This window comes from Syzygium oleosum, unplaced genomic scaffold (genome assembly GCF_021117445.2).
Source record: "Syzygium oleosum isolate NSW1041296 unplaced genomic scaffold, Sole_v2.1 Sole_v2.09, whole genome shotgun sequence".
Lineage (NCBI taxonomy): Eukaryota > Viridiplantae > Streptophyta > Magnoliopsida > Myrtales > Myrtaceae > Syzygium > Syzygium oleosum.
In genome coordinates this window covers 4,214,891-4,235,317 of record NW_026607493.1, presented here as the reverse complement: position 1 = coordinate 4,235,317, position 20,427 = coordinate 4,214,891, and the positions used below count along the sequence as shown (strand labels likewise).

Below are 20,427 nucleotides of genomic sequence, written 5' to 3'. Positions count from 1 at the left end.
AGTGTATCGTCTGAATAATTTACTTGTTCAAAAGGACGAACAAATAAATAACTTAGAACAACAAATGAGACTCGTTATGCAACACCTTAACCTCAATCGCTATGACGATCCTCCTGTACCTCCAGCCAATCTAGTAGGTGATGGGCACAATGATGACCAACACATTGATGCCGAGAATGCTGATGATGATGATGATGATGATTTTCTTCGGTCTTTCTAGTTGAAATTCTCAAAATCGGGGGTAAGCTTGCTTCATAATCTTGGTTTTTCATAATTTCACTCATATTCATAAGTAAGAACATTTATGTTCGTCCTGAAACGTATTTTTGTTAACTCTCTTGTTATTTTACACCTAGTTCCACATCCATGCATAAACGCTTCTTTTATATTCGGACTGATTTATGTATCGACATTTCCTCGGTCTCGACAAAAGTGACTACTTTTGGTGTCCTGCCATCGTATCAAAGTCAGCGTCTTCTTGTGTATGGTTTTTCTGCGTCTTCTATGGTTGTCTCGTCTCTTAGTTCATGTTTTGAATGTATTGTAAGATTGAATATCTCATCATGTCAGACTCTGTAACTTTCCTTCAGTTATTTGTTTCAATTATATGTCATTGTGGCTTGTTTGTCAGAATTTATGGTTTGTTCGTTTTTCTGTTTCAATTATATGTCATTGTCTCCTTTGTTTGATATGTACAAGAATTTATGGCCGAAATGATGTAAACATAGCGGCGAATATTTTAAGCCGAATTTTGTGATCATTACAGTTCGTCGCTAATTTGCGACGAATACATTTTTCAACGAATTTTTGTGACGAACTTTGCGACGAATTGTATTCGTCGCTAATTTTGCGACGAAATTTGCGACGACTTTGCGACGAATTTCAGACGAAATTTGAGACGGATTTTGCGACGGATAGAGTTCGTCGCAAATTTGCGACGAAATATTTGCGACGAATTTTCGCGACGGATTGTATTCATGGCTAATTTTGCGGCAGAATTTATGTTCGTTAAATTTATTTTGCGGCGACACCTAGTAGCGGCGGAATTTTTCAGTCGCAAAATGAGTCATCTCTTTTTAAAATTTTCCGTCAAACACTATAAATAGGCTTATATTCTCTTCACTTGCTAATGAATAGAATATTATGTTTCTCTTCGTTCACAAATCTTAACTTAGTATTAGTAATGCCAGCCGCATTGAACGGTTCTTAGTCATCATGACGCCAACTGCATTGGTCACGTCGCTCCGATTTCACCCTCCAATTTGCAGCTTCAGTTGCCGTTTGAGACTCTTCCACTGGTAATTTCGGAGTATAGACATCACCATCGGACTCGTCGCCTTCAGAAAAGCCAGATAGGAATCCTCCCCACGCGCCGCCACGTGCGCCAAGTCTCATACCCGCCGAGCTCGCTGCTGTTGAATGCTGATTTGGACATCTTCCGCTGCATGTATTAAAAACAAATACCAACAACAGACTCGCTGCCGCCAGTAAAGCTAGCTCGAACAATCTTTCTTCGAACAAACTAAGATGGGGCTTCAATTGTTTTTGAAGTGTTGAAAATGTGAGAGTAACGTATACGTCCATACGTACTTAACTATGGCACCGTAGTCGGAAACTCTATAATTCCTTGAACGATTGCGTCTTGGCGCTTTGGAAAATGCATTCTTAAGTATGGACTTAGGCTTTATTTCTTGAATTAACTTATGATCTTAAATGGTCGGTCATTCCAAAGAAACATTGGCTGCACATAATGCAATAGCTAGCCTTGAGCTTCCATGTCGTTTTGGAGTTCATAGCGAGGAATCAAGAGAGAAGACGGAGAAAGAATTTATGCAAACTTGAACCCCTTCCTCTTGTTTTACATCATTGTTTGGTTGTTGCTCGTCGTGTGGAAACGGATGATCACTACCAGAACGTCGTGAGGGTAGAAAATATATATGAATTTGTCCTGTTATTATGTTTCCATACCATACTTAATTTGTATGTTGTCGTCCATATTGATAGACTAGATTCACCGGCATCGCCAAATCCGTGTGATCTAATCATCGGGAGGACTAAACTAAGATTAAGATCGTCAGTTCTTTGGTGACCTTATTCTTTGAGATTGCTCAATATATTGACACATTCTCTAGAATGAAGAGTCAAACTCCATCGACTGGTTGCAACAAGATTTGAACCCTCAAGCCATGTCTTTCTTGTATTTAATTTTTGCCACCTTCCTTTTAGCTTCAATTGTCTTGCTGATTATTCTCTCCAAGGACCCAAAAAACAAAAATCTTCCAAAAGGGTCTCTTGGGTTCCCGATAATCGGAGAAACCCTAAGTTTTCTTAAAGCTCAGAGAAAGGAGCAAGGTGCAAAATGGGTAGAGGAGAGGGTTTCCAAGTACGGTTCCATATTCAAAACCTCTTTAATGGGCTCGCGGACTGTCATCATCGTCGGCCAGGCCGGTAACAAGTTCATACTCACTACAAATGATGATGTCCTCGCCGCCAAACAGCCCCCCGCAATCCAAGCCGTTGGTGGCAAAAACAATCTTTTCGAACTCACTGGATCCAGGTTATTTAAGTTATCATTGTGACTAGTTTTTGTCATTCAGTGATTATGTGCTTCAATTCATACTTTTGTGAAAATTAAGGAGCGTTCGCTCCCCAAATTTGAAGTGTCCTGCAGATTTTAAACCCTTTGATATCTTGACCACCATCCATGCAAATGCTAAAGACTTACGAGGAAACATTAGCTATGATAAATTCTAGAAACTCACTTTTATGGATGATGAATTGCGCATTTATTCACATAATATCCTACAGGTACAAACTTATAAAGGGCGCGATGATTAGCTTTTTGAAACCAGAAAGCCTACAAAAGTATGTCAAGAGAATGGATGACATTGTCAGAAACCTAACTCTCGAAGAAACCAGAGAGACAGACACCATCAAGGCCTTCGTCTTCATGAAGAAGCTCACTTTCAACGCAGCCTGCGACATTCTCTTTGGCATCCAGGATGAGTTCACCAAGGAGAAACTCTTCGAGGATTTCACTCTTGCCTTCAAGGCCATCTGGTCTCTCCCATTGAATTTCCCAAGCACCGTCTTTCGGAAGGGGCTTCAAGCTAGGTCGAGGATTGTGGACCGCATTTTGCCAATATTGAGGAAGAGGAAGGAGGAGATTTCGGCAGGAGTGACAGACCCTAAGAGCGACGTGATAAGCTGCTTGCTAGCGTTGAGGGATGAGAATGAAGAATTGATCGATGAAGGGACGATCATCGACAATATTGTCATGTTGGTGATCGCGAGTCACGATACGACGGCGATTCTTTTGAGCCTGATGATATGGAAGCTAGCAAGAGATCCTGAGGTCTACAAGAGAGTCCTGGAAGGTAATCAAGAAGCAGTCCAAATATATCCCTGCAATCCTATATTAGTTTAGATAGGTTTATCATTACTCATGTTATTATCATATCACACTAAACTTTTTGTGCTAAATTGAATTGTATTGTCAATCCGAATGCTTGAACATAATGACTCATTCAAGGGTTTGCGACAAATTTGAATGGATGCGCAAATACTATGTTAAACTTCGGATGCGGTATTTATATTAACGATTTGTCGGTGATCAGTTTGATGTGATTATCTATGTTACGCAGAACATGAGGAAATTTTGAAGGGAAGAGAGAATGGAGGAGGACTTAGCTGGGGCGATATACAAAAGATGAGATACACATGGAGGGTTGCTCAAGAGTTGATGAGGCTCATCCCTCCAGTGTTTGGCAGCTTTAGAAAAGCACTCAGAGACATTAGCTTCGGTGGCTACGTTATTCCCCAAGGCTGGCAGGTAATATTTCTCTGGCTGATAAAAAAAATTTAGGAAAATTGCATATGTATCTACCGAATCAATGTGAAAATAAGTATGTACGTGATTTTCAATCATTGTCAAATTTCCTTAATCATTCATTTGTGGTGTGGAATGATTTGAATTTGCAAATGTGTTTCAGGTGTTATGGGTAGCATGTGGAACGCACATGAAAAGTGATGTATTCGATAGACCGGATGAGTTCGAACCGTCTCGCTTTGAGAGCCTGTCGAGGCCGATCCCGCCCTTCACCTATGTCCCGTTCGGGGGCGGACTCCGGACGTGTATTGGGAACGAGTTTGCGAGAGTGGAGACGCTCACGGTGGTGCACAACTTGGTGACAGGGTACAAGTGGTCGCAATTGGAGCCGGAGGAGGCCATCACTCGCCAATTCATGCCTTATTTCTCGATGGGCCTGCCGATCAAGATCAGGCCCAGAAAGAGCTCCTAAATGAAGTGCTGCTAAGCATATAAAAATGCATGTAGAATTAATCTACCAAGTCCTTTGTTTCTCCACCTGTGTCATCTAATGGAAGATTCATGCCTAAATTAAGTGACAATTTTCCCTAGCGTGACTTAAATTTGAAGGATTATTTTGTTATTTTATTCTTTTTACGTGTTAATTATGGCGCTTCATTTTATTCTCCTGACAATATGTCGGGATAAATCTCCGTAAATATCTATACCGATGCCAATACAACTATCACAAAGCTAAGCTAAATACTAGTCCATCTGACCTTTCACCCTCGCTACAAAAGCGCGACAAAATATATTGCAAAGCCAAAAAAGAAACAAATGATACAAGCAAACATTGCAAAGTCTTGCCTTTGTTGATCTGCAACAGCCAATCCAAATCACTTTACCCTCGGGAAAAGTCTTGAAAAAGTCATAAATCTATTGCATTGATGCTAATTTAGGCCCCATTTGGTTCAGCATTTGAAATGCTCATTTGGGCTCTAAAGTTCTTTGGGCAAATACAAATGGTGTTTGGCAACTTTTTTTACTCACTTTGAGAAGATGCAATTGCATTTCCAATGCTCTCCAAGGGACTTTTGGCCAATGCAAGGTTGGAGGTGCCTTGGAAAGTTGCATTTTCGGAATGCAACTTGCACTGTTTATTACGCACTATTCATCTTCCCTAGACAGTAGGTTCGGCGGTCGGTGACCGCCGCCTGAGGGCTAGCCCAACCTCGGCGACCACCGCTTGGGGGTCGTGCGACCCTAAGCGGCGGTCGCCGGGGTTGCGCAGCCCTGACGATTGTCACCTATGGTCGCGGGACCCTAGGTGGTGGTCGCCGGACCTCAAGCATCACCTGGGTTGCACGACCTAGGCGACACTTGAGGTCGCGCGACCTCAGGCGGCCTCACCTGAGGTCAGGCGGCCTCACCTGTGGCGGCGGTGGCCGGTGACCAGATCTGGCCGGCGGCGGTTGCCGGTGGTTGAGCTCCATCGGAAACTTTTTTTTTTTAAATGTTAGCAAAAATCCTTTACAAAACATAGTTTTTACCAAACGGTATTTAGGCCAAAGTTGCTTTCAAATGTGATTTTAAAAAACACTACTTTCATTTCGGAAAACTCCTTTAGTCCAAAGGTATTTGCATTCCCCCAAAGGCATTCCCCAAAGTCGAACCAAACGGGCCCTAGTCCTAATTTTTTTTTGTGCCAATTCAGTCTTAAACATTTTATCTTGTGCCAATTCAGTCCTTCCGGCTAATTTTGATCGGATTTTGTTGACGTGGACACCAGCCGGCTTATGTGGCACCGCCGGCGATAACGTGGACAACTTTTAATAATATTTTAATATTTTTTGAATTTTTTTAATATTTTAATATTTTTTTCTTTTCTTTTTTTGTCTTTTCCTTTCTTCTTCCTCTAGCCCGGCGACCGGCTGGAGGCTAGGGCTGGTGAGGTCCCTTGCCAGCGATGGCGACGGCAAGCCTCACCCAGCTGCTGGCGAGGTTCGCTTGCGACCTCGCTGCCACTAGCGAAGGCTCGAGCCCTCGCCAACGGCTGGGTGAGGCACAACCTTGTAGGACCATGGCCAGTGGGGCTCGACCCTCGCCAGCCCAGCGCGAGGCTCCCTTGCAACCATTCGACCTAGCTGAATGGCCGCGAGGGCGGCCTCGTGGCGAGGGTCGGGCCCTGCCGACCATGGGCGAGGCCCGACCTTGCCAGATCCGGCGAGGTCGTGCCTTGCCCAGCCCCTGGCAAAGGCCGTGACCTCGTGGCCACTGGCGAGGTCCCTCGCCGGCCCTAGCCTCCGGCCAGCAACCGGCTGGAGGAAGAAGAAAGGAAAAGAAAAAAAAACAAAAAAATTCAAAAAATATTATTAAAAGTTGTCCACATCATCGCCGACGGTGCTACATAAGTCGGCCGGCGTCCACGTCAATAAAATCCAATCAAAATTAGCCGAAAGAACTAAATTGGTACAAAGATAAAATGTTTATGACTGAATTGGTACAAAAAAAGATTTAGGACTAAATTGACACAAATGCAATAGATTTATGACTTTTCTGACACTTTTCCTCTTTGCCCTCCACCAGTACTTCTCTAGACAAGACAAAGACTCAACTTCGCTTGCCAAGTGTTGCAGTCTCAGAAGTTGGCCCAATTCAAAGGATTGTATGACATGGACTATCCTCGATCATGAGTAGTACACCGGCCGACTCAAGCATTTTAGCTTCTAGAGAAAATTATCCAAAAAATTATAAACCTATTATAACTACCCACTCTTTCGAATCAAACTGTATGTAAAGCCCCTTGCGTAAAATTTCTTTTACTCCGCTAGAGTATGCTATGATATCTCTTCTTTTCTTTTTTTTTGAATTCCATTGAAATTTTCTAGTTCTAGCTTGGAATAGATGCCTTCATATCTGATCTTTGTTGGCCATTATCATCTTCGTCTCGAGAAAGCTGAGAGAATCCCCTGCTATACAGAGGGCGAGTTATATCAAGAATATGCTGTGTTCTCAATGCATACGTAGCATTTCCTTGATTGGTCGCTTTATATATATGCCTATTCATTCCTTAAGTATCCTTACGACAGTACTATGCCCTGTCAAATTTCATGTCTAGCCACATATTATATGGCCGTGGCCATGCATGTCTGCTTATGTCCATCCTCATATTTATTTGTTATTATTTTTTTTTTTAAAAAAGGCAAAATACCCCGACAACCAAAAAAAGGACCACGCGCCGAAACCCCTTTGCCGAGTCCCTTTGGTGAAGAAGATAACAAACAATATTGAAATTTGAGTGAGGTAGTTGGGAAGTATAAAAAGATTGGCTTAGTTATTAATTTTATTTGGAGCATTTCAATGCTCAATCATGTTTGGTTCATTTTGGGATTAATGACCTATGTTTGCTATATATTTATATCTAACCATATGTTAATACCTTATAATCACCCATGCATTTATGGGAAAATAGTTGGTCGTTGGGCTTCATTTATTTCTGGATAATTATAAGTTTGGATGCTTGGCAGAAGCCCGACACTCCAAGTGCACTCCAGAAATCCTGCCATCAAGCGCGGGATATGTTCATCAAGACCAGATGCGCATCAAGAGTCTACCAATCATTGTCTATAATGCTATCTGTCGGAATACACGACAAAAGTCTGATACCTTAATTTGGGATATCTCGAAGTTGAGACTTCTTAATATGTTCAAAATAATTAGAGTATATTAATTGCTTCACACGATAAATTTTTAGAATGTGGGACTTTGCCAAATACCCTCTCATCTGTAGGTTCACCTCATCAATATACATTCACCAACTATTTACTCATATAAGCAAAACCTTAAACTAATCCGCTTCCTCTCCTTGCTCCCCCCTCGACCTCTCTTTGCGTTATCAACTCACATTTCATAATCTACCAAAATTTATTTATTTTTTTATTTATCAACTTTCGTTATCGATTACCAAATTTAAGATTTTATTTGTTTCTTATATGAATTTACCAACTATTAATCTTATGTGAAAGAAAAAAAGAGTTATTCATCAAAATGAAATGTCGAACTAAAATAATAATTTACATATCAAGTAATATGTTAGGGTAGATGGGTGTGAAGTGAAGTGTCACTCTATCAACGGATACATGACTCATTTCACCTATTAAAGCTAAGTGTCATTGAATATGATAATTAACTAACGAGCTTGGGCATGGATTTTTTCCAACATGGATCATCTCTTGGTGGTAACTAGAGCTTGGTTAGATTGAGAATCAGATCGATTCATTTACCATGACCCCAAAGCTGGAAAATAGTTATCCTGAACTTCTTTTAATAGTCCAAAGAAATTAGAAGATCTCGTGGGTTGAAATCCACATCTGAGAACATCGATAGCCCACGTCTCCTATATTGCGATTAGCTATGTCTATCTTATGTTGGCGGCAAGAATAAGATGAGTGATTGGTTTTCCCTAATACTTTCTTCGAACAAACTAAGATGGGGCTTCAATTGTTTTTAAAGTGTCGAAAACGTGAGAGTAATGCATATGTCCATACGTACTTAACTGTGGCACCAAAGTCGGAAAACTCTACTGATCCTTGAACGATTGCGTCTTGGCGCTTTGGAGAATGCATTCTTAAGTTGGACTTAGGCTTCTTTCTTGAATTATCTTATGATCTTAAAGGGTCGGTCATTCCAAAGAAACATTGGCTGCACATAATGCAAGAGCTAGCCTTGAGCTTCCATGTCGTTTTGGAGTTCATAGCGAGGAATCAAGAGAGAAGACGGAGAAAGAATCTATGCAAACTTGAACCTCTTCCACTTGTTTTACATCATTGTTTGGTTGTTGCTCGTCGTATGGAAACGGACGATCACTATAAGAACGTTATTGGGGAAGCAAAATATATATGAATTTGTCCTGTTATTATGTTTCCATCCCATACTTTGTATGTCGTGGTTGATATCGATCCTAATTTGTATGTCGTCGTCGATATTGATAGACTTAATACACCGGCATCACCAAATCCGTGTGATCTTATCATCGAGAGGACTAAACTAAGGTTAATATCGTCAGATCTTTGGTGACCTTATTCTTTGAGATTGCTACAATATATTCACACATTCTTTAGAATGATGAGTTGAACTCCATCGACTGGTTGCAACAAGATTTGAACCCTCAAGCCATGTCTTTCTCTTATTTAATTTTTGCCACCTTCCTTTTAGCTTCAATTGTCTTGCTGATTATTTTCTTCAAGGACCCAAAAACCAAAAATCTTCCAAAAGGGTCTCTTGGGTTCCCTATAATCGGAGAAACCCTAAGTTTTCTAAAAGCTCAAAGAAAGGAGCAAGGCGCAAAATGGGTAGATGAGAGAATTTCCGAGTACGGTTCCGTATTCAAAACCTCTTTAATGGGCTCGCCGACGGTCGTCATCATCGGTCAGGCCGGTAACAAGTTCATACTCACTACAGATGATGATGTCCTTGCCGCCAAACAACCCCTCACAATTCAAGCCGTCGGTGGCAAAAACAATCTTTTCGAACTCACCGGATCTAGGTAGTTTAAGTTATCGTTGTAACTAATTTTTTTAATTTAGTGATTATGAACTTCAATGCATACTTTTGTGAAAATTAAGGAGTATTCGCTCTCGAAATTTGAAGGGAAAATTACCAAAAAAGTCATAAACCTATTGCAATTGTGACAATTCAGTCCTAAACCTTTTTTTTTTTTGCCATTTCAATCCTAAACCTTTTGCAATTGTGTCAATTCAGTCCATCCGGCCACTTTTGGCCGGCCGGCGCTGACGTGGACGCCGGCCGGCTGACGTGGCATTATTTTAATATTTTTTTTTTGAATTTTTTTTTTCTTTCCTTCCTCCCCCTGGTTGGTTCGGCCACTAGGGAGGCTCGCCCTTGCCAGCACTGGTGAGGGCGAGCCTCGCCCAGCTCCAGCGAGGGCCGGCGAGGGCAGAGCTCGCCATGGCTGTGGGCGAGGTCGAGCTCGCCTAGCCATGGCGAGCTCCGCCCTCACCTCACCCAGCGACGGCGAGCCTCCCCAGTGGCCGGTGAGCCGGACCTAGCCCCTGGCCGGTCCGGCCACCAAGGGAAGAAGGAAAGGCAAAAAAAAAATGGAGAAAGGAAAAAAATAAAAACAAATTCGAGCTCCGCCATCGCCGGCCCTCACCAATGCCGGCGAGGCTTGACCTCGCCAGATCTGGGCGAGGTCGAGCTCGCCTAGCGGCGGCGAGGTCGAGCTTGCCCAACGGCGGCGAGGGCGGCTCGTTATGGCTGGGCGAGCTCGACCTCGCCCAGATCTGACGAGGTCGAGCTCGCCTAGCGGCGGCGAGGGCGGCTCACCATGGTTGGGCGAGCTCAACCTCACCAGATCTGAACAAGGTCGAGCTCGCCCAGCCATGGCGAGCTCTGCTCTCACCGGAGCTAGGCGAGGCTTGCCCAGTGACATCGAGGCTCGCCCTCACTAGTGCCGGCGAGGGCGAGCCTCCCCCTGGCCGGTCCGGCCAGGGAGAAGAAGGAAAGAAAAAAAAAGAGAAAGGAAAAAAAATTCGAAAAAAAAATATTAAAATAATGTCACGTCAGCCGGCCGACTTTCACGTCAGCGCTAGTCGGCCAAAAGTGGCCGGATGGACTGAACTGGCACAATTGCAAAAGGTTTAGGACTGAATTAGCACAATTGCAATAGGTTTAGGACTTTTTTGGTAATTTTCCCGAAATTTGAACTGTCTTGCAAATTTTAAACCTTTTGATATCATGACCATGCACTATCCATGCAAATGCTAAAGCAATACGAGGAAAACATTAGCTATGATAAATTCTCGAAACTGTACTTTTATGGATGATGAATTGTGCAAATATTCACATAACATCCTGCAAGTAGAAACTTATAAAGGGGGCGACAATTAGCTTCTTCAAACCAGAAAGCCTACAAAACTATGTCAAGAGAATGGATGACATTGTCAGAAACCTAATTCTCGAAGAAACCAGAGAGAGAGACACCATCAAGGCCGTCGTCTTCATGAAGAAGCTCACTTTCGACGTAGCGTGCGACATTCTCTTTGGCATCAAGGATGAGTTCACCTAGGAGACACTGTTTGACGATTTCACTCTTGCCTTCAAGGCCATCTGGTCTCTCCCATTGAATTTCCCGGGCACCGTCTTTCGGAATGGACTTCAAGCTAGGTCGAGGATCATGGACCGCATTTTGCCAATATTGAGGAAGAGGAAGGAGGAGATTTCGGCAGGAAGGATGGACCCAAAGAGCGACGTGATGAGCTGCTTGCTAGCGTTGAGTGATGAGAATGAAGAACCGATCAATGAAGGGACGATCATCGACACATTGTCACGTTGGTGATTGCAAGTCACAATACGACGGCAATTCTTTTGAGCCTGATGATTTGGAAGCTAGCGAGAGATCCTGAGGTTTACAAGAAAGTCTTGGAAGGTAATCAAGAAGCAGTCCAAATATATCTCCGCAATCCTATAATAATTTAGATAGGTTTATCATTACTCTTGTTATTATCATATCACACTAAACTTTTAGTGCTAAATTAAATTGGATCGTCACAATCCAAAAACTTGAACTGAATAAACTAATCGAAGGGTTTGCTACGAATTTGAATGGATGCTCAAATACTATGTCAAACTTCAGATGCGATATTTAGCCGATGATCAGTCTGATGTGATTATCAATGTTACGCAGAACAAGAGGAAATTTTGAAGGGAAGAGAGAAAGGAGAAGGACTTAGCTGGGGGATATTGTAAGTTATAACGTAATCCTTTTATGCGGAAAATTTATGACATCTAGGATTTTAGATCTTCATGATTTTCACAATAAGAGGGATGAAGACATACCTTTATCCATAGCGTTCCCTTGAAGATAATTGTTGCAGAAAACAGAAGAAACGAAGAAATCTAATTTCTCTCCCTTACCCACTTTTCTCTTAACGTATCTTATCGATGGAGGATAAAAATACAACGTTCTTTTTCGTGCGTTGTCGTGGGTGGAGAGAGGACCAGATTCTTTTACATATACCCCTTCAAGTGGTACCTTCCATCAAAGCTTATCCCACTTCATAAGAGTTGCACCTCTTCAGAGGAACTTTAACTTCTCAATAGAATTATACATTTTCATCTATTTTTCATAGCCGTTTTAGCACTTAAATATTTATTAAACCATTAATTCATAACATCATGTGGGCCACATTATTCTTACAGATATACAAAAGATGAGATACACATGGAGGGTTGCTCAAGAATTGATGAGGCTCATCCCTCTTGTGTTTGGTAGCTTTAGAAAAGCACTCAAAGACATTAGCTTCGGTGGCTACGACATTCCCAAAGGCTGGCAGGTAACATATCTCTGGCTGATTAAAAAAGAAATTAGGAAAATTACATTTTTATCTACCGAATCAATGTGAAAATTGATGTAGCTAGCGAGTATCACCTAGAGGGGGGTGAATAGGTGATTTAAGTGATTTTGAAGAATTTAAAGCTGAAACGATTTATAATTGGTAAAGTCTGAACAATGTTCAGATTCTGAATGTGCTAATGTACATCATAAACAATATAATGAGAAATTAGAGATAGAAAAAACTGCACACAAACGATTATAGTGGTTCGGCTTAGATCAAACCTACGACCACTCTCCCACGCTGACAGCCTACCGGTTGGATTCCACTATATGATCAAAAAGGGATTACAAGTTCTGAGTGATATCACTCTGTGAATGATAGGACTCTGTATCTCACACAATCACTCTTACAAAATGTCTCTCAAGATCTCAGTGTTTAACTTAGGAAAGACAAGTAGTAGGATCGGAGTATGCTTAGACTTTGAACTGTTGATTCTTGATTTCGTTTTCTCCCTTATGCTCCTTATTAATCTCCTTTTATACTCCTCCACTTCCAAACTAGCCGTTGGACAATCTTCATAGGATCATCTTCCAATCTTCACCTTGGACAGATTTATATAAAATTGATTGAGTAGCCGTTGGTAGACAAAATCTGAATCCCGCTGAATCCGGTTGCCCATACATCCAGATTCTTGATTTCCATAAGTAAAGCTTTATCCATTGTGATATATACTTGCCTTAAAGTTTGATTGTCAACCAATTATAATCTAGATTGAGTCAATCAAAACTTTTCTTCTGTGAAATCCACGCCACATCACTAGCCGTTATGTTTCGTTCCGAATAAATTATGAGTCTGAAGAATTTATAGTTCTCGCTTAATATTCAGAACTTAAGTCAGCGTAGGTCTTCAATAAAGTCTGAACCTTTCAGAAGTAGAATATGAAGTTCTTTGTCTTAAAAAAATCTGAGTGACTTTTATGGTAGAGTCTGAACTTCTCGATCTGAATTCCGTAAAATCTGAAGTCTTCCTTCTGAACTTCGTAGAGTCTGAGCGTCCAGAAAATTTAGTTCTCTTAAAGTATTAAAGTTGTCACTTCCAGAATATATTTACCTGGATCAAAATATTTTAGAGTACATGTCAGACTTACAAGATTAACATGGATAGTTTTGTCAGCTTCAAAATTTTTTAGAAAATTTCCTCAACAAAAATAAATATGGACATGATTTTCAATAATTATCAAATTTCCTTAATCATTCATTTGTGGTGTCATTCATGTGTCTTTCCTTTGTAAATGAAAACATCATCATGAAAACACTACTAACAACTAGGTATTGTGGGTAGTGTACGGAACACACATGAACGACGGTGTATTCGAGAGATCGGGCGAATTCAAACCGTCTCTCTTCGAGAGCCCGTCAAGGCCGATCCCCGCCCTTCACCTATGTCCCGTTCGGGAGGCGGACTCAGGACGTGTATCGGGAACGAGTTAGCGAGAGTGGAGACGCTCACGGTGGTGTACAACTTGGTGATAGGGTACGAGTGGTTTCAACCGGACCCGGAGGAGGCCATCACTCGCCAACCCATGCCTTATCCCTCCATGGGCCTACCGATCAAGATCACGCCCAGATAGAGCTCCTAAGCGAAGCGTTGCTAAGCATAAAAATGCAAGTAGAATTAATCTACCAAGTCTCTTGTTTCTCTACCTTGTGTCATCTAATGGAAGTGGAAGATTCATGCCTAGTTTAAGTGACAAGTTTCCTTTGCTCGACTTAAAAAATTAAGGATACTTTTGTTATTTTTTATTTTATGCGTAAATTATGCGCTTCATTTTATTCTCCATACAATACATGGGGATAAATCTCCGTAAATGTTTATACCGACGCCAATGCAACTATCAGAAAGCCAAGCTAAATAATAGTCCATCCATCCTTCACCCACACTACAAAAGCGTGACAAAACATATTGCAAAGCAGCAGAAGAAACTAAAATATCGACTCTACTCTAATTATTTTAGAGTAATATATTCTCGTCAATAAAAAAAACAGCGCAGATTCGGACGAGTGGACACATGCACTTCTAATGCTTAAATTTATTTTGTTTTATTTTATAAAGTAATGCTTTATTGACGTTTTTTCGAGCTCGGGGTTCTGTTTCAATCATGTGATGCGGATGTGTTTGATTTCAGTTATTGTGTAGGACTCGATAAAGAATATTTACTTTATGAATATGACCAAAAAGATATTTTATGATGGATGCTTGTGAGATTTTTCTTTTTTTGGTCTAAATGCCCGTGAGACTGAAAAAGTCGGAGAAGATAAAAAATAAAAAAAAGGGGAGGCAATCAGTTGCGGAAGCGGAAGCAAGGCCAGAGAACTTAAGCTCTGATACCATAACACGAAATAGAAAGAATGGAAAGCTAGAAAATTGGGAAATTGCATCTATGTATGGACAATAAAAAGAAAAATATACTTTCCTAAATAATCTAATTACCAAATTAGCTTGATTCTGACTATTATTAATAGCCACTTTATGGGAAAAGTGCCAAAAAAGTCATAAACCTTTTGTATTGGTGCCAACTTAGTCCTAAACTTTTTGCATTTGTGCCAATTTAGTCCTAAACTTTTTTTGGTATCAATTCGTCCTAAACCTTTTGTATTAGTGTCAATTCAGTTCTAAACCTTTTGCATTGGTGCCAATTCAGTCCTAAACCTTTTGTTTTTGTGCCAATTCAGTTCTTCTGACTAATTTTGGCCGGATTTTGCTGACGTGGATGCCGGCCGGCTGGCGTGGGCGAGCCTCGCCGGCGCCGGCCTCTGGCCTCTAGCCAGTCGCCGGTCCGACGACCGGCTGGAGGAAGGAGGGAGGGGAGGGGGAAAAAAAAGAAAAGAAAAAAAGAAAAAAATATTATTAAAATTGTCCATGTCAACGCCGGTGATCGGCCGTTGACCGTTCGGCGTCCACATCAGCAAAAATTGACCGGAAGGACTGAATTGGCATAAAAATAAAAGGTTTAAGACTGAATTGACACCAATGCAAAAGGTTTAGGATTGAATTGGCACTATAAAAAGATTTAGGACTAAATTGGCATCAATGCATAAGGTTTAGGACTGAATTGACATCAAAAAAATGTTTAGGACTAAATTGGCACTAATGCAAAAGGTTTAGGACTTTTTTTGGCACTTTCCCCGCCACTTTATATGGTAAGAAATCCATTCCTAATTGCGGAAACAGTCAGGAGATGATTAGGCAAGTGTATCTCCCACAGTATATTTACACGTTCTCTGAGGTGGTGAGTTGAACTCCATCGATTGGTTGCAACAAGATTTTGTTTTTTTTTTTTGTTCAGAAAGTTGCAACAAGATTTGATCCCTCAAGCTATGTCTCCCTCTGATTTAATTTTTGTCACCTTCCTTTTAGCTTCGATCATCTTGCTGATCATTTTCTCAAAGGACCGAAAATACAAAAAGCTTCCAAAAGGGTCTCTTGGGTTCCCGGTGATCGGAGAAACCCTCAGTTTTTTGAAAGCGCAGAGGAGGGAGCAAGGCGCAAAATGGGTAGAGAAGAGGATTTCCAAGTACGGTTCCGTGTTCAAGACCTCTCTAATGGGTTCGCCGATGGTCATCATTGTCGGCCAGGCCGGAAACAAGTTCATACTCACTATGGATAATGAAGTCCTCGCATCTAAACAGCCCCGCACAATCCAAAAAATCGGCGGCAAAAACAATCTTTTCGAACTCACTGGATTCAGGTAGTTAAGTTATCATCATGATTACGTTTTTGTAATTCGAAGATAATGCCCTTGCTTTCATACTTTTGTTCTAAATCTACTTGGTAATTTTTGGTAGAGAATTATAGACTTTGATGGAAATTTAGGAGGGTTCGCTGTCGAAATTTTAAGTGTCGTGCCGATTTTCAACATGCAAATTGTACAGCCTTGCAAGGAAACATTAGCCACGATAAATTCTCGAATCGGTACATTCATGGACGATGAATTGTGCCTATATTCACGTAACATCATGCAGGTACGAATTAGTAAGGGGGGCGATGGTTAGCTTCTTGAAACCAGAAAGCCTTCAAAGCTATGTTAAGAGAATGGACGACATAGTCAGAAACCTAATTCTCGAAGAAACCAGACAGAGAGACACCATCAAGGCCGTCATCTTCATGAAGAAGCTCACTTTCAACGTAACGTGCGACATTCTCTTCGGCATCGAGGATGAGCTCACCAAGGAGGAACTCTTCGAGGATTTCGGTCTTGCCTTCAAGGCCATCTGGTCTCTCCCACTGAATTTCCCTGGCACCGTCTTTCGGAAGGGGCTTCAAGCTAGGTCGAGGATCGTGGACCGCTTGTTGCCAATATTGAGGAAGAGGAAGGAGGAGATTTCGGCAGGAACGTTGGATCCTAAGAGCGACGTGATAAGCTGCTTGCTAGCGTTGAGGGATGAGAATCAAGAACACATCGATGAAGAGACGATCATGGACAATATCATCATGTTGATGATAGCGAGTCACGATACTTCGGCGACCCTTTTGTGCTTCATGATATGGAAGCTTGCGAGAGATCCCGAGGTCCACAGAAAAGTCCTGGAAGGTAATTAACAAGCACCCTAAATTCCAATGCTATATTACCACTATTCTATAATAGTTCAGATAGGTTCTCTGTTACTCATGTTGTTTCCATATCGCGCCAAACTTTCGATGGTAATTAAAGTATACCGTCAATTCAAAAGCATGAACTGAATGACTAATCGAAGGGTTTGTGACGAATTTGATTAAGAATGTGCAATATTGATATTAACGGTTCACCGGTGATCAGTTGGGATGTAATAATCCTCAATGTTATGCAGAACACGAAGAACTTTTGAAGGGAAGAGAGAAAAGAGCAGGACTTAGCTGGGGCGACATACAAAAGATGAGATACACATGGAGGGTTGCTCAAGAGTTGATGAGGCTCATCCCTATTGCGTTTGGAGGCTTTAGAAAAGCACTCAAAGACATTAGCTTCGGTGGCTACGACATTCCCAAAGGCTGGCAGGTAATATTTCTCTGGCTAATCACAATAAAAAGAAGTAGAAAACTTAGCATTTTTACCTACTGAATCAATGGCTTTCAATTATTGTCAAATTTCAATAATCGTTCGTTCGTAATGATCTGAATTTAGAAATGTACCTTTTCATATATATATATATATATTGACAAATAGGTATATTGGGTAGCATGCGGGACGCATATGAATAGCGACATATTCGAGAGACCGAGCGAGTTCGAACCGTCTCGCTTCGAGAGCCCGTCGAGGCCGATCCCGCCCTTCACCTACTTGCCGTTTGGGGGTGGAAACCGGATGTGCATCGGCAACGAGTTTGCGAGAGTGGAGGCGCTCACGGTGGTGCACAACCTGGTGACGGGGTACGAGTGGTCGCAATTGCACCCGGAGGAGACCATCACTCGCCAACCCAGTCCTTATCCCTCCATGGGCCTGCCGATCAAGATCAGGCCCAGAAAGAGCTCCTAAATGAAGTGCTGCTGAGCATAAAAATGCATGTAGAATTAATCTACCAAATCTCTTTGTGTCTCTACATATGTAATCTACTGTTGCTGATCTAATGGAAGATTTCCTGTGTAATTAAGTGGCAGTCTTCTTTCACCCTACTTGAATTCTTAAAGATCGTTTTGTTATTTTATCGATTATGGGCATATATCATGCGCTTCATTTCAATTTCGAGAAAGCGCGGCATATATGCCAATCAACATACGGCTGCCTCTGCATTTTAGCTGTGGTGGTTCTAAGGCTGAGGCTCTTTAGAGCTTCAAATCGACTGTCAACTACAGACGATACAAGCAAAAACATTCCGACGGTACTAAATCAAGAGTTTCCGCAATCCCTTGGCTTTCTTGATATGCAACAAGACAAACCAATCCACATCAATGTGCCCCTCAACCAGGATACTTCTCCGCTTACGCAGGGTCACGATTTGAGTCCCAGATGTTGGCCCAGTTCAAAGGAGTATGCAGCTCGTACGATCCTCAGTCACGAGTAGGACACGAATCAAGCGCGCAATACGCCGAAGCTAAGGTGCTCTCATAGTTCGCAACATACGAAAAGTAAGGGAAAATTACCAAAATAGTCATAAATCTATTGTAATTATGTCAATTTTATCCTGAATCTTTTTTTTTTTTATGCCAATTCAGGTCATAAACCTTTTATATTTGTGTCGATTCATATTTGGTCAATTTTGACCAGCCATGGACGTGGCCGTAGGTGTCGACTATTTGGCCACGTGTGCAATTTTTAAGTATATTTTGTTTTTGTTTTTATTTTTTCTCTCTTTCTCTTTTTTTTCCTATCTTCTACCCCAGTCGGATAGGCCAAAGGCTGAGGCCGGGGATGCTCGCCCTTGCCGTCGCTAGGCGAGCTCGACCTCGCCTAGCCATGGCAAGGCTCGAGAGGTCTCGCCAGATTTGGGAGGCCTCGCTATGGACCAACGAGGTCAGCGAGGGCGAGCCTCGCCGGCCTCAGCCTCTAGCCGGACAGACTGGGGAAAAAGATAAGGAAAAAAAAAAAAGAGAGAAAAAAATCAAAAAATATTGTTAAAAAATATTTAAAAATTGTCACGTTAACGTCGGCCGGCACCGATCAGCGTCTTCGTCAGTGCCGGCCAGCCAAATTTGGCCAGACGAACTAAATTGGCACAAATACAAAAGGTTTAAGATTGAATTGGCACAAAAAAAATGTTCAGGACTGAATTAACACAATTACAATAGGTTTATGACTGTTTTGGTAATTTTCACTGAAAGTAACGGTGGAGACGAAACTGGTTTGTGTACGGGCCGAGAATGACCTCTCTTCAATGAAGCCCGGCCCAATTTGACTTTTTCCTTTCGTATTTTCCTTAGAAAACGATCACAAGTCTGCTTTCTCTAGCCTTTTTTTTTTATATGTTCACTAGAAGTCCTAAAACTTATCACCAAAGTGCATTTAAGTCATAAAACTTACAAAAGGTGCAATCGAGTCCTAAAACATGTCAAATTGGTTCAATCGAGTCCTAAAGTTAATACCGTCCAATTTGATTAACGGAAAATAATAACATGACTTTTTCATTATTTTTTTTATCCCACGTGGCGATGACGCGGCTTTTTTTAATCATTATTTTAACATTAATATTATTTAAATTAAATTTAAAAAATAAGCTTTAAAAAAAAAAAGGAGGAGGAGGATAGGCAAGGAGGGAGGGCTTGCCCTCCCCGCCGCCGAGCCCTTGCTAGGGGCCGGCGACCTTTGCTGATGACAGGCAAGGGCCTACAGGCCCTCCCCTAGATTGAGCGAGGGTTGCCTAGATGTGGTGGCGGCCGACCCTCCGATGGCCCTCGCCCAAATCGGGTGAGGAACGCCACCGGCGGGGTCGGCCGCCATTGGTGACCCTCGGCTAAGTCTAGGCAAGGGTCGCCAGCCCCTAGCCGGGGCTCGGCGATGCCTCGCCTACCGTCCCCCCACCCTCACCGCAGGCCCTCCCAACAATGGTAGGGCCATGGCGGAAGCCCTCCTCCTCCTCCTCCTGTCCTCCTCCTTTTTTATATTTTATAATTTTAGCTTATTTAAATAAAAGTAATATTAAAAATCAAATTTGGGCTAAAACGATATTGTTTTAGTCACATCATCGCCACGTAAGAGAGAGAAAATATTAAAATAAATCATGTCAGTATTTTTCGTTAGTTAATTTGACGGTGTTAATTTTAGGACTCATTTAAATCAATTCGATAAATTTTAAAACTTGATTGCCTTTTGAGGATTCAATCGACTTTGATGATAAATTTTAGGACTTCTTATAGGGGAAAATTCCAATTTGGGGTCCAAAGTGGCCATTTTTCAAAATGGGGTCCCAGTGACTTAGTGCCAAATTGGTAAAAGTCCCCAAAAAGTATCAAATAAAGTGCAGTGCCGGGCGGCAAAATACCTTGCGTAAGCGATCCGCTGGTTAATCGTGAACGAACAGTATTTTTATATATTTTTCTTTTTTTTGTTTTTTCTTTACCTTTTCCTCTTTTTTTTTTTTCTCTCCTTTCCCTCCGCGGCCATTGTCGGGGCCGGCGGAGGTCGCCGGCCTCGGGCGGAGGCGGCCCTGGCGAGGCTAGGGCGACCTCGCCCGACCACGGTGATCTCGCCGGATCGCGGCGGTCGCCTTGCCCGCCCAACAGCAGCAAGGGCGGCCCTCGCCGGCGCGGTGAGGGCGACCCGTGGTCGGGCAAGGGTCGCCCTCGCACCCG

The 20,427-nt window shown here is 42.0% G+C and overlaps 2 protein-coding genes across 2 annotated transcripts; both read left to right on the top strand.

Annotated features, from left to right (window-relative positions):
- Positions 1-2,186: 2,186 nt before the first annotated feature.
- On the top strand, positions 2,187-4,301 carry LOC115673584 (taxane 13-alpha-hydroxylase-like). Its single transcript, XM_030595796.2, has 4 exons — positions 2,187-2,557; positions 2,809-3,377; positions 3,645-3,832; positions 3,993-4,301. Exons 1-4 carry the CDS (start codon positions 2,187-2,189, stop codon positions 4,299-4,301), a joined length of 1,437 nt encoding a protein of 478 aa, XP_030451656.2.
- A 1,473-nt stretch (positions 4,302-5,774) lies between these two features.
- On the top strand, positions 5,775-17,677 carry LOC115673583 (cytochrome P450 716A1-like). The gene is made up of 6 exons (XM_056314516.1): positions 5,775-5,865; positions 9,023-9,244; positions 15,583-15,913; positions 16,188-16,756; positions 17,013-17,200; positions 17,369-17,677. Exons 1-6 carry the CDS (start codon positions 5,775-5,777, stop codon positions 17,675-17,677), a joined length of 1,710 nt encoding a protein of 569 aa, XP_056170491.1.
- The last annotated feature ends 2,750 nt before the right edge of the window (positions 17,678-20,427 follow it).

Excerpts from the sequence above, each read along its gene's own strand:
- LOC115673584 (XM_030595796.2), top strand. The coding sequence starts at position 2,187 with ATGTCTTTCTTGTATTTAATTTTTGCCACCTTCCTTTTAGCTTCAATT. Across the intron at positions 3,378-3,644 it reads CTACAAGAGAGTCCTGGAAG|AACATGAGGAAATTTTGAAG; the intron begins GTAATCAAGAAG and ends TATGTTACGCAG. Across the intron at positions 3,833-3,992 it reads TTATTCCCCAAGGCTGGCAG|GTGTTATGGGTAGCATGTGG; the intron begins GTAATATTTCTC and ends AATGTGTTTCAG.
- LOC115673583 (XM_056314516.1), top strand. The coding sequence starts at position 5,775 with ATGGCGACGGCAAGCCTCACCCAGCTGCTGGCGAGGTTCGCTTGCGAC. Across the intron at positions 5,866-9,022 it reads GAGCCCTCGCCAACGGCTGG|CTTCAATTGTCTTGCTGATT; the intron begins GTGAGGCACAAC and ends CCTTCCTTTTAG. Across the intron at positions 16,757-17,012 it reads CCACAGAAAAGTCCTGGAAG|AACACGAAGAACTTTTGAAG; the intron begins GTAATTAACAAG and ends AATGTTATGCAG.